At 33.7% G+C, this 18,113-nt stretch overlaps 1 protein-coding gene across 1 annotated transcript in view; it reads right to left on the bottom strand.

The window, feature by feature from the left end:
* Positions 1-18,113, bottom strand: part of LOC124364244 (major facilitator superfamily domain-containing protein 1-like) — a 55,419-nt gene that overhangs the window by 30,275 nt on the left and 7,031 nt on the right. The window contains exons 4-8 of the mRNA XM_046819569.1: positions 11,722-11,927; positions 9,538-9,742; positions 7,411-7,624; positions 4,648-4,745; positions 980-1,092 (exon numbers count right to left, since the gene is read on the bottom strand). Of these exons, the coding sequence (XP_046675525.1) occupies positions 980-1,092; positions 4,648-4,745; positions 7,411-7,624; positions 9,538-9,742; positions 11,722-11,927 (836 nt within the window). The remainder of the gene's footprint in view (positions 1-979; positions 1,093-4,647; positions 4,746-7,410; positions 7,625-9,537; positions 9,743-11,721; positions 11,928-18,113) is intronic.

Genomic DNA, 18,113 nt, shown 5'->3' with positions numbered 1-18,113 from the left:
AAAAAACATGGTCACCACTGTAAGAATCATGTGGATAACACTTGTAAGAAGCTACATCAGAATACAATGTAATCACCAATCAGAGCCCTAATCAGCACAGTATGAAGTGAAGCTTTCCTACGAGGGCTAGCCCGAAAGTAGACTATTTTTTTTTATGTAAACAAAAAACAAAGTACAAGAAAAAAATTGTCGTGTATATATTTGAAAGTGACACAAATACTATTTTTCAACATAGTCACCATACAAATTTAGGTACTTGAATTGTTTCTTGGTGAAATAACAAGTTATTGTCGCCCAAAAATGAAAAATGTGATTTTTCACACAAGTGAAGATTTTTCAGAAACTACTTAACTTACAGTTCTTGGACCTGTTTCATCAATTTATTCGGTCAAAAACCGTAAGAAACGATTTAATTTTCATCTTAATCTACCTTACCAGAATTTCAGGAGGACCTTGTTTTACATGGTGAGCTGAAATTCAAGCAAAATCTTTCACTAGCCGTAACTCGCTAACGAAGCATTTCCGAACCCATGTTTGTATAAACTATTTTCATTATTTATACATGATGAATGAGCCCCCACAGTTTCAGCATATCTTTGTGAATCAACATGTATACTTGAGAGCTACCAAAATATACCCTAAAAATCTTAATGTTCTATTCATCACTCACATGAAAGTTGGTTACCTTCTATTCTCTATCAGGTATTCAAATTTAAATTCAAATGACTATTTGTATCGTATACATAATCTACAAAAGGGCGAATTGAGGGCCATAAGGCCCTATCTTACAACTAACCCTAGATTTTCTGATGTCTAAGAATTTCTCTTAGATTCTCTCATTAATTTATAAAAATAGAATATTACATAAATAAATAGTTTTAATATCACCCAGGGACAATTAGTACAGTCTGGATGAAATGAAGATGGCAAATAATCAAAATAATCAATGGGAAATGTACCCAAAACATGCTATACTCACAGAACAAGCAAAACAGGAAGAACAACTCCAGCATGAAGTAGCCCCAATTATCCACGATCATACCAGTGAGCATTGTAATCACTCCCAGCCCAAGGTTCTGGATAGCCTGGGCTCTGGAAAAAACCATTAACATTGAGACAGGTACAAAAAAACAGGAAGAACAACTCCAACATGAAGTAGCCCCAATTATCCACGATCATACCAGTGAGCATTGTAATCACTCCCAGCCCAAGGTTCTGGATAGCCTGGGCTCTGGAAAAAACCATTAACATTGAGACAGGTACAAGAAAACAGGAAGAACAACTCCAACATGAAGTAGCCCCAATTATCCACGATCATACCAGTGAGCATTGTAATCACTCCCAGCCCAAGGTTCTGGATAGCGTGGGCTCTGGAAAAAACCATTAACATTGAGACAGGTACAAAAAAACGAAAGAACAACTCCAACATGAAGTAGCCCCAATTATCCATGATCATACCAGTGAGCATTGTAATTACTCCCAGCCCAAGGTTCTGGATAGCCTGGGCTCTGGAAAAAACCATTAACATTGAGACAGGTACAAAAAAACGAAAGAACAACACTGCATGAATTAGTTCCAATTATCCATGATCCTAAGTGTGAGCATTGGAATCTGTGTGAACTTAAAATGAAAGTGAAGATAATATTCCAGCCGATATTATTTGTAGGCTGATACTGTGAAAACAAAACAGTACCACATGTAACTGAGAGCATCCGAGCGCATTCAAGTGAAAAAAGCACAAAATAAACAGTAATTGCTAAATGACGAAGAGGACACGTAGCTCACGTCTTTCGGTGTTTGGTCCACTAAACGGTACGACGTGTAGTGCGCGTCTTTTGCCTGCAATGGGTTGAGTTTTCTTTTAAACATTATAACGTTCTAAATTTTAAACATTTAAAATCTGTATATAGTTTACGTATTTATTTATTCATCATCTTAAATTTTATTTTATTCTTAGACTTGTTCGTAGGTATATTGACAATGCACCCCTGTTTATTTATGAATGTATATTGTGTAATATAGATGACTTAGTCATTCTCAGACCAATATTCTCGATACTTAGAGCTCTGGAACTGAAATACATACATTTATTACGTATATTATGTACGTATAGTATGTATTATGTATATTACGTAATATTATGAGTACATAGTCATAATTCTCAGAAAGAAGTTTATACTGCTCAAAAATTGATCTAAAAGTTTATATAAAATAGAACAAAATTTCAGTTCACAGAGCCAATCTATTATTGGAAACCATAGATACTAAAAACAAAATGTAAGAGAGCAAATTCACTTGGCATGTCCCTCATGTAAACACAGACACGACACTCTCACACACACATCAACACCACATCTGTCCAATGTTCCAGAACGTCGTGAGAGCAGTCCGTGCGACCTTTGCGCCCCAGGTCATCAGACAAGCGCATGTACAAAAGACCACGGCCACAGTCGGAAGCTGCGGAATTCCACCTTTTGAAGATCCCACCAAGAAAGTCCGCCAGAAAATAATGGCACAGAAGGGGCAGGGGAAGTTCAAGCTGCCCCCACACCTGATCCGGCCGCCGTGCTTGCCTGGGTCGGAGCCTGGTGAAGAACAAACGTGCCTCCTGGACAGTGCAGGCTTGTTCTGTCCTGTTGATCGGCTCAAGTACAAGTACCCGAGCTTTTCTGAGAACCTGAAGGCCATCCAGGGGGACGGCAAAGTATGTTGGTGGTTCCGTAACCGAGAATGCAATGTCGTACAGAACGACCAGATGTTCACCGAGAAGCCTAACGTCTCCTAACAAAAATAGCCAATGTCGTAAACTACACAATATAAGTAATATTTTTTACTTATAATTAAATATAAACACAATTTCAGAACCCCTAAGAGTTTAGAATTATAATTTTGATGTTAAATCTATTCCAGATTCCCACATTACTTGACAATTAATTACTTAAGGAATGATTAATGTTATCTAACCCAACTTCAAATATCACATTTGCCTTGTTTCAATTCTTAGTAATAAAAAAATCTATTAAAATATTTAACCCTTTCAGGGCCAGTAGCAAATATGAGATGTTGCAAAATTTTTTCACATCTCATATTCCCTTGGGACTAGTCAAAAGTGCCAGGCTAAAATTGGGGATGTTGCAGTCTCTTAGATTAAAATTTATAAGTTTTATAAAAATTAGTCAATGACCTAAAATATGCACCAAATTACTCGTATAGATATATACTATCAACATCACCAAAATATAGATGTAGTTTTAAGTAATAAAAAAAAAAACGTTTTAATTGATTACATACAAGTTTTTTTTAAATTCTTTTGCAAATAACTAAAAACGTAAAAATAAATTTTACTGTGAGAAGCTATTTTATTATATTATACATTTAGAAAGGAACATCCATACAAAATTTTGTGTTATTTTTCTCATAAATAAATTTTTATGACACATTTTCTAAAAATACGCATAATTGTACTTCGCAACATTTTATTGTCACGTGACAATTACGAAATAAAAATGCATAGACCTCCAAAATAATATTCATATTAATTATCTACAAATAAACTAGGGAATAAAAAAACATAAAACTTTAATCATTTGATGTCATATTTATTTAAGAAAACAACGAATAACAAGGAGACAATATATTGCTGCCTGGCGCTTTTCTCATGTCACCAACAGCAATATTTTGCCACCTAGCACTTTTCGGACACGATCTATGGCGGCAATACATTGCCTCCTGGCCCGGAAAGGGTTAAACACTGCATATTGTTGGCTAAAGACAACGTATCTGTATAGTGCCAACTATACAAAATTATAATGAACAAAAAAAATTTGTATTTCTTTTCAATTACTTTCTAAAATAGAGAACAATGCAACTTAATGCTATACATAAAAATGAATTGCAAAATATATTGCTAAGCACTAATCTCCAGAACTTTTTAAATATTCATTGAAGTCCAAAAAGCTTTGGAGGAAGAGAAAGATTGGAAAAATTTTCTGGAACGCTTTAGAATTTGGAAACATAATGAAAGTAAGTGAGTTTCACAATACAAATTTAACTGACATTAAACAGCTGTTGACACTTAAAACCTTAGATGTATCAGGTGAAGTTCATCAAAGAGGCTGAAACATTTGTTAACACAATAATTTTGCAAAATACGTACATACTTCTTGATCAATAGTGGAATGCAGATAACAGAGATAAAGTGAAACAAAAAATCAGTAACACTACGTTTTGAGATCTGCAATCTGATCTCTTCTTCAGGTAAATAACTAACCTAATACAAAATTACAAACTAGGTTATAATAAACAAATCATAACAAAGTGTTCTGGCATGCCTAAGTCAGGAATCACAACCTCCATGTTGAGTCAACTTCACTAACTCTAAAACATGCACTTAATAAAAATCTATACACAACACTAAATATTGAAACTGAACTACAGAATACAGGTCACAATATGTCTGCATTCGTCTACCAACCACCTATGACTGATGATTACATTTCTTGTTACACTTAGACATATAACGTAAAAGGACGATAAGTTTTTTACCATGATTATTAAAAAATTTTACGCCATATAAAAACGTTCAAAAATAAGCCGTTGTGAACGTGTTAAGTTGGTGTGTAAAACAATTGTAAAATTGGGACTTACACTCCATAAGCTGTTCCCAGTTGGTACTGAGGGATGATATACGCTACCAAGGGCCAGAGAGAACCAGCCAGCATAGAGTAAGCGATACCAATCAAGCTCTGTCAACAAACAGTACAGTGACAGTATAATTACAATTAGTATACAGTACTTGGATCAAATTGAAACTACAATAGTGCTGTAAAAACCCCCGAATGGATCGATTCCAAAACCAATACCTCGATTCTTAGTGGTATCGAGGATTCGCATTTCAAGACCACAACTTTCAAAGTAATTTATTAAAAATAATGAATATGACATATTAGTTTGTAGTATTATGGATGCTATTCATTTTATGTATGTACAAAATATGAAAAAAGAGTTTTTTACTTTTACTTTTTCTTGAAATGTTTTATTATAGCTAAGGATGGCTCGGTAATTCTAAGCAATATATGGGTCAACCTCGATTTTTCTCATATTACAATATAATGTTCCAATAGTCAATTAGAAAAGGAAATGACTAGAATTTCTTGCTGGAAAGCAGTTATAGGGAGCAGGCAACCGCGAGAATTACCTATTAGTGATCAGGGGCACTGACGTGATCTGGGCTTCAAATTTGGAACTACTCGAGTTAATTTTTTTTCTAAAAGAGCAAGCAGCGCGAAGCGCTGCGCAGCGGGCAAGCATCGTGCGTGATCTTCGTATATACTGAATTGATTCAGGCCAAAGGAATGACACAGATTCCTTTACCAGATTTTTACGGAGATTTTGTATTGGGCGGATTATATTGGTTTACTTTGCTTTCCAGCATGTAATTATGTGTTTAAAAATTGTTTTACATACATTACCTACATTATATTGTAATATGTAATAACAATTTATCAGAAATTTTTAATAAAAAAAAGGATCACGCACGATGCCTGCCCGCTGCGCAGCGCTTCGCGCTGCTTGCTCTTTTAGAAAAAAAAATTAACTCGAGTAGTTCCAAATTTGAAGCCCAGATCACGTCAGTGCCCCTGATCACTAATAGGTAACTCTAAGCAATATATGACCGTCTGGCGGTTGCCTGCTCCCTATAACTGCTTTCCGGCAAGAAATTCTAGTCATTTCCTTTTCTAATTGACTATTGGAACATTATATTGTAATATGAGAAAAATCGAGGTTGACCCATATATTGCTTAGAATTACCGATGGCTCTTACTGGGGATTTGCTTTAATGGTAGCAAAACAATACCATTTGTTGTATCATATTCTTAAGCGAAATCTAATTTATGCCCTATTTTCGGTTATTAAATTAAGGGGGTGTTCCTTTTAAAGATATAATTAATATGCATCAAAATTCTTTTTAGTTCTTATATGAGTACACAGTGCACACTTTAAAAACATTTAAACAATAATGTACAAACAATTTGAGATTTTTCTGAGTAACCAATCAAACAATTGAAAAATAAACAGTTTGGATGGGTATTGATTAAAATCAGATTTTATATATTATTCTACGACTAAAACTAAGGGTGTAAAAGTGTTTGAAGTTTACTAGGGAGCTGAAATCAAGGTGACCTGTACAGCCAGTTCTCCAATCAGGTTGTTGTAAACATTTAATGCTTCAATGTAAGATGATAGCTGATAAGGCTATTATGTGCTTTTCTCCCAGTCTTCAAAAATTCATTTGCAGTACAATCAGTTACATTTGGATGATACAGCAATTGCAGTCTTGTAATTGTGAAGAAGTCTTGTTTGTACATCAGGATCTGTGATATTCCAATTCCACAGTAGATATCCCGAAAAACCTTTTATAACAATGATATATAATGTAAATGAATTAATGAATTAGTTTATTTCCATCCGATTTACAATATACACAAGAACAGAAAAGATACACGTAATAATTATTATTAATCTAAAGATACAAATAAAAGTAACAGGTTTCTTATAATAAATTGTTATCTTATCTGCCTGAGGAAAGGTTGCTCTAAGGCAATGGGTCTACATAGGCAATGTGGCCTGTGAGTAGACCCGAGTTCCTCAAGTAAAAACAATAATTGCGACAATGAGTTTGAACTATTATTGTTTGGTTTAATTGATGAAAGCCACAACCCCAACTATATGCAGCCAATGCCGATGTACGTCTTGAGTCAATGAGTGTGTCCGTAGGAGGGAGGGTGTAGCGGGAGAGGTAGCGGTCGAAACCGTCCATAGTTGGTCGCTATCAGTGACTATGCCTCCGATACAGTTAAATTACTTATGTTTTTTTTTTTTAAATAAAACCTGAAGGCGCAGAAAAATATTAGTGTTGTTTAAAATTGAAGAAATATTTTGATATAAAATTTGGGAGATGTAGTAGCAATTAGTAGTTGAGATTGATTTATTCACTCTAAAAGATCGAATTCCAGTACTATTGGAATAGCGGGTATTATTTGAATGTGAGACTGGAGAAAAGAGGTTACTGGAATTTTTGTAAATATAAAGTAAGAGATTCTTGATATAAAGTTGTCTTATGGTAAATATTTCAGTACGTAATGCTATTATAAATGAGAAATAGAGACCAATCCATGTGATTCGCGAGCCATATGATTTTCTGTATAGATTTATTATCCAAAATGAAACAAAAAACAACCTATTTTTGCAAACTTTATGCATGAACCAAAAATATTGGTTATTAATAGTTTAAAATAATGAATGTTATCCTTTGTCTACCAAAACCTACGATGACACTGCTTATGTGAGTTTCATGTGAAACTAGTTTAATCACGTTATGACCTGTTGGTTTTGAAGACAAACACTCACCATTGTGAAGTACGGACTGACGAGCGTGAAGGCCAACATTGCATGTCCGATTATGGTGAAGAAGATGGAGATAGAGACCCAGAACACGTTCCGGCCAGTCTTGTCGACCAGGTAGCCAGACACCGGTGAGAACGCGGCAGATGTGATGTACAAAATGCTGTTCGCCCAGCTGGCATCATTCTCCGTCATGTCAAATTTGCGCTCAAAAAACACCCTGGAAGAAAATTACAGAAATTAACAAATGTCCGTTTGAAGGTTAATTTTGACGATGGAAGGATTGTGAAGGAAACAGGATTTTTCCGGACATTTGCCATCGTTCATTGTCGTAGGTCTCAGGCGTAGGTGGTTAGTAGACGAGTGAAGACGTATTGTGACCTGTATTCAGTAGTTCAGTTTTAATGATTAGTGTTTTGTATAGTTTTTTATTAAGTGCATGTTTATAGAGTTAGTGAATATGACAAACAACATGTAGGTTGCGATTCCTGACTAAGGCGTGCCACAACGCTTTGGTAAGATTTGTTTATTTTAACCTAGTTTGTAATTATGTATTAGGTTAGTTCTTTACCTGAAGAAGAGATCAGATTGCAGATCTCGAAATGTAGTGTTACTGATTTCTTGTTTCACTGAACGATGGCAAATGTCCGGAAAAATCCTGTTTCCTTAACAAATGTCCCAAGTATTTTGTTATAACATTATTACGTTACTGTAACTTAAATCTTTAAGCAAGCAATTGGCCATAAACAGACAGTCTTGTTTACTTAATAAAAATCATATGAAATGTAATATATTTCTGACTTGTTCCGATGATACTTAGATATTCTAACATTGTAAAGTAAATAAATTACAGTTTCTTTGTAGTTATGTAATTAAAGTTATCAAAACTTTTGTACCTTTATTTTTTTGTCACTTGACAGCTGCCTGTGACATGTTGAATTATGATTAATGATAGCAGACACAATCAATTTGTTATTGTTTAAAAAATTTGTTTAGTATACTTAATTATTAAATAGATTGTTATATCATGAAACAATAATGGTGTATTATTTTTTTTACTTATTATAAATTTAACAATGTTATGCACAGGCTGGCATTGTTTGTAGTTTTCACTTTCTTTACAGTTTCCCTTTTAAACCAGCTTTCTCCACGAATCAAGCTATATTTTCAAACAATTGACAATTCTAACGGTTTGGAAAAAGATAAAACTTGTGTGGACAAGTATACAAATCTAGTTATACATCTACTATGCTTAGTAATTTTAATTTTAATTTCATTTTAAACAAATATTAATATAAAAACCAAAAGTGTATGTTACTGAGCCTAAAAAATTATTAAAAATAATAAAAAATATTGATTAGGGTTAATGAAATAATCAGTAACTATTACCTGATTTACTTAAATTTGAATCATAAAAACAATCTGTATCTTTAATCAACATTTCCTGAATGTACAAAGTAATTAATTATACACAAAAAGTTACTATTTAACTTTTACCATACATTTAAAGACTGTCATGAAACCTATCTTAGTTATCTTTTGAAAGAAGTAGGCTTTTCAGAGCTGTTTATGTATGTATATATTTTCTTGATTGGGAAAAAGGCAAAATTAACTATGGAACACAAAGTACTACAACTAAGAACGGAGTAAATTACAATTGCCATAAATATACACCTTTTTACCTTTTATTCTTGATCGTAGCGACAAGGAAACTAACAATATTGCGTTGGAAATATAATTAACTTGAACCAGAAGTGTTCATAAAGGTGTAAAATCTACGAAACCGCATGCCAAGCCACGGGGGATAACTGCTAGTTAACATAAAAGCATTGCAGACATCATATTTAAAATATACTGACCATTTAAATAATACTGGCTATACATACACAAATATTGAAAACGATCTTGAAATTTTCACACATATACAAGAAAAGTCACCTAACCTAGTTGTTCATGAAGATGAATTCCCTGAATTAGAAATGTACACAGTACAAAGGGATGTTCATGCCAATAACATTCTAAAGGTTAATAGTTTACGAATGATTTAAATTTTGTCTTAAATGATAAAACTAGTAAACAAGTGAACCCAGAGAGCTGTAAATGGGATTGGAGTGATCAGGTACTGCTACTCACTTGCCCAGAGCGATCAGGGGGAAGATGGCAACGTAGTAGACAACACAGATGACACATATGAGCCAGAACGTGACATTGAAGTCTTTGACGTCAGTTATCCTGGCCACCTCGTTGTTGGGGTTGTCCCTGGCGGACGTATCCTTCTTTTTTCTCAACAGTCCGAGCAGAAGTGCGGCAAGCAGCGACATGACGCAGGTGGCAGTCGCTACGATACAAGAAACCTCACTGTATCACATAATCACTATTACGTAATTACTGCAAGTGCTTGTAAATCACAATGTATTTTAAAATATAGATATAACCCTTTTTGGAATTTTTTCATTTATTTTCCTGCGTAACTAACTAGGAGTACCAACTGTCGAGAGGTTTAAGACGCCAGACTTTGGATCTAAGTTAGAGATAGTGCAAGGTCAAATCCTGTCTGTGACCGTAGCACTTTTTATCAGTACCTTGCACTGAATCGACTTTCCTACTTATTTTGTTTTACAAGATCCTCGCATAACACAGTGACCCACAAGGCTGGACAGAATGAGGCTCTAAGGAGGATCAGCCTCTCCTTTTTTTAAAAAAAATAAAAAATAAATTTACTTTGTACCATATAAAGCCTCCCCCATTCATTAAGCAGTACAGTGCAATCTTGCTAATCCGGCAGTATATCGGGATTGGTAGTGTCAGATTACCGAAATTGCCGGATTAATGGATGTATGGGTAAAAACGTACGAAAAACATACAAATGTACATTGAAATTTATTAGAAATCAGTTAACGGTCAACAGAATGAAGCTGTATACAGTAGTACTGTAGCCAGAGCGCAAGTAGGCAAGCAACTGACGAGTGACTAGTGGCGGCGCGGTGGGCCGGTGAGTCATCCGTGCTTGCAGTGACATGAACCGAAGGGCATTGACCCGACCCGTCATCGCTCGCACAGTGCCGGATTACTGGACTTGCCGTATTACCGCACGGCCGGATTATAGAGACTGCACTGAACTACAAAATACTACAAATCAGTTCCTCCAGTTCCAATACAACAAAATCAAATATTTCAAGCTAACCACCAACACTGAGGCTACCCAAGTCATCTACTTTACTTAAGTAACAAACTCACTCATACAAGATAATTTCACCTATAATGTATTATAACAATTTCTTTCCTAACTTTACATACGATTAGTCACTCCAAAATAAACTTCACACAAACTATTGTTCAACTTTATCAAACAACGAGAAATCAATAAATAGAACAAAATTCAGTACAAACTTGAAAATCTTGGTTGCTATTTAATCTTATTCAGTATACCTTACATCCAAGTGACAGAACAAGTGTTATAATATGTCCATACTTCCAATGAAAAATGGAGTTCTCTTAGCTAATTTGTGGTCAAAGTATGAGGTTCAGTTAAAAGATTAATCTATAATTATATTTTTTTAGGTGGAGGATTAAAACTTGTTGATACTGAAGGGTTTTAACTTTTTTCTTGGCAGTATATCTAGACAATGCTAAGGGTAAACACAGTTAGGGTGGTGTATACAGTGTGTTCATTTGAAAACTTCAAACTCGTATTAAAAGACTTATAGCCCAAGTATCAAAATTCTGTAAATGGGAGTGTATAGTACTAATTGGGGGAACAAAAAAAAATTACTTTCAAAATGAGGGTGCTCACTCCCCTGCCCCCCCGTAACCAAAGTCAACATTTTTAAATGGCAACTAATACCTTGTGACACCTCAAATTGAAGCTCATAAAAAATGCTGTATTTTGGTAAAAAGGAAATTGAAATCGCCCAAGCCATTTGGTATCAGCAGCCAATAATGTAATTTTTTACACAATAATTATTAGTCAATAAACTACTGTACCACTGCTAATAACAACAGAATTACTCACTGAATACTGTTGTAAATCCTTTGTAAACTTCATATCAAATGTTAAAATTAATTGGTATCCATTGTTGTTCAAGCAAAAAAACTAACCTACTTTAAAATTCTTGCCTAACCTTTCTAAAAGTTTCTCTGGTTAAGTGTCTGCACTCAGCAGTGATCCTGTTTTTCAAGTCTCGGACACCAGTAGGATGTGTTTTAAAAACTACTGATTTCAAGTAAAGTGTGGAAAAATAATAAAGTACTGACATACTGTCCAAGAAAATACCACATTAAATGTGACGTTCTAGTGATAGACAATTCACTACCAACCTATGAAGAGAGTTACACCCAAGCAGGTGTGGCCGTGGTAGAACTGCTCGACCCAGTTGTACAGCGGTCCTAGCACCACGAGATTCACCGTGGAGCCGACTCTGGCGAAGCTCAGTTGCAGACCGAACACTGTGTTGAGCTCCTTGCCCATGAACCAGACAACGGCGTAGTTGTTCTGTGCCACTGCCAGCGACTCCCCTCCGATCCTTTAAAGTCAAATCTGATTTAATATTAGGACACCTGTACTCTTTTCTACTAGTTGTCAGAGGTCTTCACCAAATACTAGTGAATTATTACGCATAAGTTGTAGAAACGTGTAAAATGCGGAAATTAAAAAATTGTCATAAAGTTTTATTTCATACTATTTTAGTTTTTTTTTTGTTCTCTTAGGACAAGAAGCTTATAAGTTGTACTTAGTTCTATAAGAACCTTAGCGCTGCTTTAGGAGTGATAGGATATTCAGGATGGATAAGGTTAGGGGGTAGGGGGTAGGGACCGCCTCCTATCGAGATCCATGAGGAAGAATTAGGGCACTAATCTCAAAGTCATTTCCCTCCGGAAGAAGGGGAGGTCGGCTCTGAACTAGCCTCTCCAGTCAAAGCAGGCAGGGGGTGGCACACCCTTGTTGAGGCTAGCAAGAACCTCTGATAGTTAGGGAACAAACCCCACCAAACTCCCAACAGTCATCTCCTGCAGTAGACTAGACCTATCAACCACTCTTGCCTTTGCACCCCAGAATCTCGACATTTGCGGTTAGTGATGTGCAGCTCCTGGACATCCATAAGGTTGTCCAGATTTAAGTGACACATCGGTTTTTGCCATGCCCAGTGGTAGGTTCAACTGGAAGGTATAAACCAGCCAGAAGAGATCCCTGCTGGGTATTACTATTTTAGTTAGAACAGAATGGTTATGGAGGGAGTTTGATTAGATTGGGGATGAGAAGGATTAGTGATAGTGAAATCTTAAAGCTAACCTCATATAGCCAACAAGATAGTTTAAATTCTCAACAATTTTCATTTGGACTTGCTACATTCACAAGTTTTACAGTGTTGAGTCTCAAGAATGACATACACACACGTGACATAGAAAGTGTGTAAACAAAACATTATGAGAACCAACTTGTTTTTTTGTATGACAGGTTTCAGAAATGCAATAATGATTTAGAGAATATATAATAGTTTTAAGAATGACTATATGGTGACAAAAAGATCATATAGATTTAAAATAAAGCAGGCAAAAATAGCAGTAAATAATAACTACATTGAAAAGTCTAATAACACATGTAAAGCAGCTGGAAGAACGGGTGACACTGTCAAGATATAAAATAGAACTTAATACTACTATCAGTTATAAAACATCGTCAAAGTCAAAAGTTACATTAATTAAGTATAATGTTATACAATTAAATATGTACAATGTTATTATAATTATAAAAGTCATAACAATAAAATGTTTAAATGTATGTATTTATATTTATGTTTTTAAATTATTGTATCATACAGATAATCTTCAATAGAGTAATATTTTTTTCTTTTATCATATCTGAAACTTTAATTTAAATTCATTGTCTTTTTGTATTGATTTAAATGGCTGTTAAATGTCTGTTTGTAGTGGCTGTGAATGATTTTGCACACAATATACCGTTATTCTGTACTATATGCTGTGACACCACCCTAGTGAGTAGTAATGAAAAAATATACCAATTATTGATAAATAATAGAAGGCTGCTAGATAATGCAAATGAATGGTTCAGATCTGATTTCCTTGTTGTAAACAGTGATAAAACAGAGAATACATGTTTCTCTCTGGATATAAATAATTACGATGATTTAAATTTTAAATCCGTAAAACTTATAGGAATATATTTAGATAGTAAGCTAAGCTAGGATATATATGTGCAAATGATGTGTAAAAAATGGCAATAGTTATTTACTTACTTAGAAAATTAAAGTTCTGCGTTAACATGGATATGCTCATGACAGCCTATTATGCCTTCTTTCATTCACTTTTGGTGTATGGAATTTTTTTATGGGGAAATAGTAGCACTGTTCAAAAAGCTTTTGTATGGCAAAAAGGCGTTAAGAATTATTAACGGTTTACCAGACAGAACTTCTTGCAAGCCCCTTTTCAAAGAAATACAAATTATGACTCTGTACGTGTGTATGTATGTATGTATACATATACATATTTATATTTGTTGTTTCTGTTAAAATTGATTTATTATTTTTCATTGGAGAAAGCCTTTTGATGAGCATTTTGTTCTATGTCAATTTTGAGACCACTGTTACAAATTTATCAAGTTGTTATTTGTTTTATTCTTTGTTATTACTTCTTATATATTTTATTTGTTGCTGTTATGTCCTGAACTTACTTATTTATTGTAGCTGTACATTAGTTTTTAATAATTTATTTATTTTGTTACAGGCTAATTGGAACAATTTTTTAAATACGAAATTGAGGAATTTGGTATTGGCTAGTTATACTTATATTATGAATTTTCTGACAATGTCAATTGCATTTATATATGTTTAAAGACAAATAAAGAATCTTGAATTTTGGCACAAACAAGGGATGCACTGAATTTGGGACAAAAAGAAGGAAATTACCTGCACTACTTTATGGCAAAAACCAACACAATATAAATATATTGGATCAGAAAATGAATGAGAATATATTTTTAAATTCTTGTATGCTTATCGACACATTTTAAAAATTTGTTCCATAATTCTATTTATTGTTTCGTGTCCAAGCCCCTTTGTTTATCTACAGAATAGAAGTCATTAACTCAATTTCATTAGTAGGATGATATAGATTAATGATAAATCTCACATTTCTTTTAACTTCTAAAGGAATTTTGAAGAAAAAAATATTTAATCTTTTTCTTGGAGAAATTGCTTTCTTTCTTTAATTAACCTTATTGTTGATGACCATAATAGCAATAAAGATCAATAAAAGACATAATATAGAAGTTAATGAGAAAAAAAACAGTACTATGTTTGGATTATACCACATAAGTTTAAATTCTACCAATATAATGCCTTCAACATAACAGTAGTCAGAAAGTTGCAAATTACCAGCTCTGTTCATTAATGTACATCTATAACCATTGTATTTCTTCAGTGATTTTTTTTTGTGTTGAACAATTTAGTGATTTTCTTGTGTTGTATAGTATAGTGATTTCCTTTAAATAATGGAATTCTTTTAGTGATCAATCGAATAACTTAATGAATAAATAGAGCAGGATTAAATAGACTAAGCTAGGTTAATTATACCAGTGTCCTGAATCGTAGCGAAAAATATGACACTGACAACAATCCTTATATTAAAGCATACATGAGCTTATAGGCTATTTCCATTTAACTAAGACAAAATTCATTTTGTTATACGATAGATTGAAGGAGAAGAAGGTGCAAATGTGATAAAGCACATAAAAAATTCATTATTAACACTAAACTGTTAAAACAATTGATGACTACAAAGCTGCCTATTTATTATTTACAGTGGAAATGTACCTTCTGGACTGATTAACTTACAAACAATACAGATAAAGCAAATTATTAAAGGTTTTTAGACCCATCCGAAAATAGATGAAAAAGAGAAATACATTTTATAATTAATAATTTAGCCTAGTGAAATAAAAAGCTACAATTGTATCATTAAAACTATTTTAATCCATCAAAATAAAAACTTAAATATTGTTTGACTCTTTACATAATTGACAAATCAAAACAAACAAGATCTGTACAACTCCATTACGGAATAATATCAAAACTGATATTGTTGATCTTTGAACTCAAATATTTATCTATTCAACCAACCGTGTCAGTGGAGCATGCAATGTATGGTTTGAATATAAACAATAAAGGTCTATTTTGAAAACTGAAGTCAGTGACTAATATCACATTATTTATATTACATTATATATTCTACACTTCCAACAGTGTAAAAAATTGATCTAAGTAATTGATGAATTCTATTTTGTATCATTTTATAATAATTAATCTTTGGATAAGGCTGTTTCAATGTATGTTGACATATTAATTCTGCTTAGAAAATAACAGAAAATGAATTGAAACAGGATTGAAAATGGATCCATCCCATACTGGTAAGTTGAAAAGTATAGTGTTTGCTAAAGAGTTACACCATGTGGTGTTAAGGGGTCTACTTGGACCGGTATTGGAGGATTGTGAGGTATCTGTATGTTGGTGATGGTAATATTTCATTTCCATGAAATACACAGGAGCAAACTGATGACTCTTCATGCACCGCTCTTTACAAGATCAAGATCACAAATTCTATCACTTCTCGAGTAATAGGTTTTGCTTACGATTGACCAATAAAATGTCTACCGATTTAAATCCTTAACTCTTTCCCATTCTATGTGGTACATCTACTGACATTGTGGAATTCCCACTATTATTCTCGGTTGGAGCTTTCCCAAGTAACTATTTCACCGTCTGTACTGTACTGAGTGACTATCTTACAATATTCTGATAGATCACAGGAGCATTAACTTCACTTGGATATCTAAAATAACAAATCTACATCACCTGTTTGTAAATTCGTATACCAATGTTGGATTGTAAAGTCTGTTTATGTCAGGAAATATAGCGTCATCATATAAGCCTCATCTTATGTTGCAACATGAAAAGTAAAATAAAATATGGTGTATTCCGTAATAGACCAGTAATCGTTGGAAGGCAATAAATCTCCTATTTTGTAAAATGTGTTAAATTATCAGGTTTATATTCTGGATTCTGTTAAAAAAATGCCATAGATACAAAAAAAATTAGGAACAACTAAAAAGAAGTGAGTGCTTGAGGGTGAAGTGAGTGTTTTTTGTTGTTTTTAAGTGTAATACAACTATATAAACAACTGCAAAAATTCTGCATTTCTTGAACCCTCGCCATCTCCCTCGATAACCTTGGAAGCTCATAAACTCCAAGCAGAGATATCAACATACATCTTGCTAAAAGAATTGTAAAACTGGAGTTTTCATCAGGGTGTCATCATGTACCTGGATAGAATATATAACCTCAAGAGTTCCCCGAGTCAGCAACACTGACAGAAATTACCACCTCTGCAACTGAACCTGTATTGCTACACCACACCTGATTTATCCCATACTGAAGACCATAACTTGGACTACATTAGCACCAATGGCTTGAGTGCCATCCTCAATTGAGGACAAAATGTGCATAGTTGTATAAATTTATCTATTTGGCATATTATGACACAGAATATTGAGATTAACATATTCCTTTACAGATCAGGGATAATTACTGAAGTCCACCTGCTATACGGGCAGGCTAAAATCAAATTTAACTTTAATTCCTGTTTTGATTAAACAAAGAAAATTTGCTTTCTATTTTGGGGGGGGGGGAGAGGGGTATACATTTACATTCATACTTTTCTCAATTACTCGAAAGTTACTGTCATTGTTAGGATCATCCAAATTTTGTCCAATATTTCTTACATAACTTTTTCATAAATTATCAATACACTAAAAATTATTTATGAATATTATTGAGCTATGCTTACATGTACACTTTCAATGAGTCCGACTTACTACAAATTTTGGTGCCGATGCCCGAGTGGTATGTCTGAGTTAGACACACTTTTTATCAGTACCATCAACCTTGTACTGTATCGACTCTCCCACATATGCTGTTTGATAAGATCTTCGCACAGGCCAATGGCCCATAAAAATAAGGTTTAAAAGGAGATTAGATTCTCCTTTAACAAATTTTTAAAAATAACAATAACAAACCTATTTTATGGGGTATATAAATGACTACATTTGATGCTATTTCCAGACAGTGATATTCTGATAAACATATTTTGCCATGTGTCTCAAGTGTTCTGATATAATCTTAAAACAGATGGTAAGCTGTCTCAAAATTGATAAAGAAATTTTAAATTTATTTACTAATGCTATCGAAGTTAAGTAAAATAAAGTGTAAATAGAACACCTTTAAACTTGATCTATGCTTTCATTATTTTTACTGCTGATCCCTCATCAAGGTTTCCCAGGGAGAAAAATACTAGAAACTGACTAACTTATTATGTAGAGTACATTCTTTATGTGCACACTAAATTTGAACAGTTTTCAAACGGCTCTCAAGATATCGTGCTGATAAACATACAGACATGGTTATTTCAACATCCTGAGTTAGTGGCTTCATTAATTCTCATCCAACACAATTTCAAACAAACAATTAAAATACAATTAAAAACAATTTCTCATACAAGATTATGTATAATATGAAAACATTGTTCATGACATAAGACAAGAAACGTAACTCGATTTTAGTTGCGCTTTCTTTAAATGAGGAAAAAACCACACTTTCTTGGAATATTATACACATTTTGATGACGCTTTTCATATAAAT

Source organism: Homalodisca vitripennis, chromosome 6, assembly GCF_021130785.1.
Source record: "Homalodisca vitripennis isolate AUS2020 chromosome 6, UT_GWSS_2.1, whole genome shotgun sequence".
NCBI lineage: Eukaryota > Metazoa > Arthropoda > Insecta > Hemiptera > Cicadellidae > Homalodisca > Homalodisca vitripennis.
Note: the sequence above shows the minus strand (reverse complement) of the source record. Positions and strands in the feature narration are given on the sequence as shown.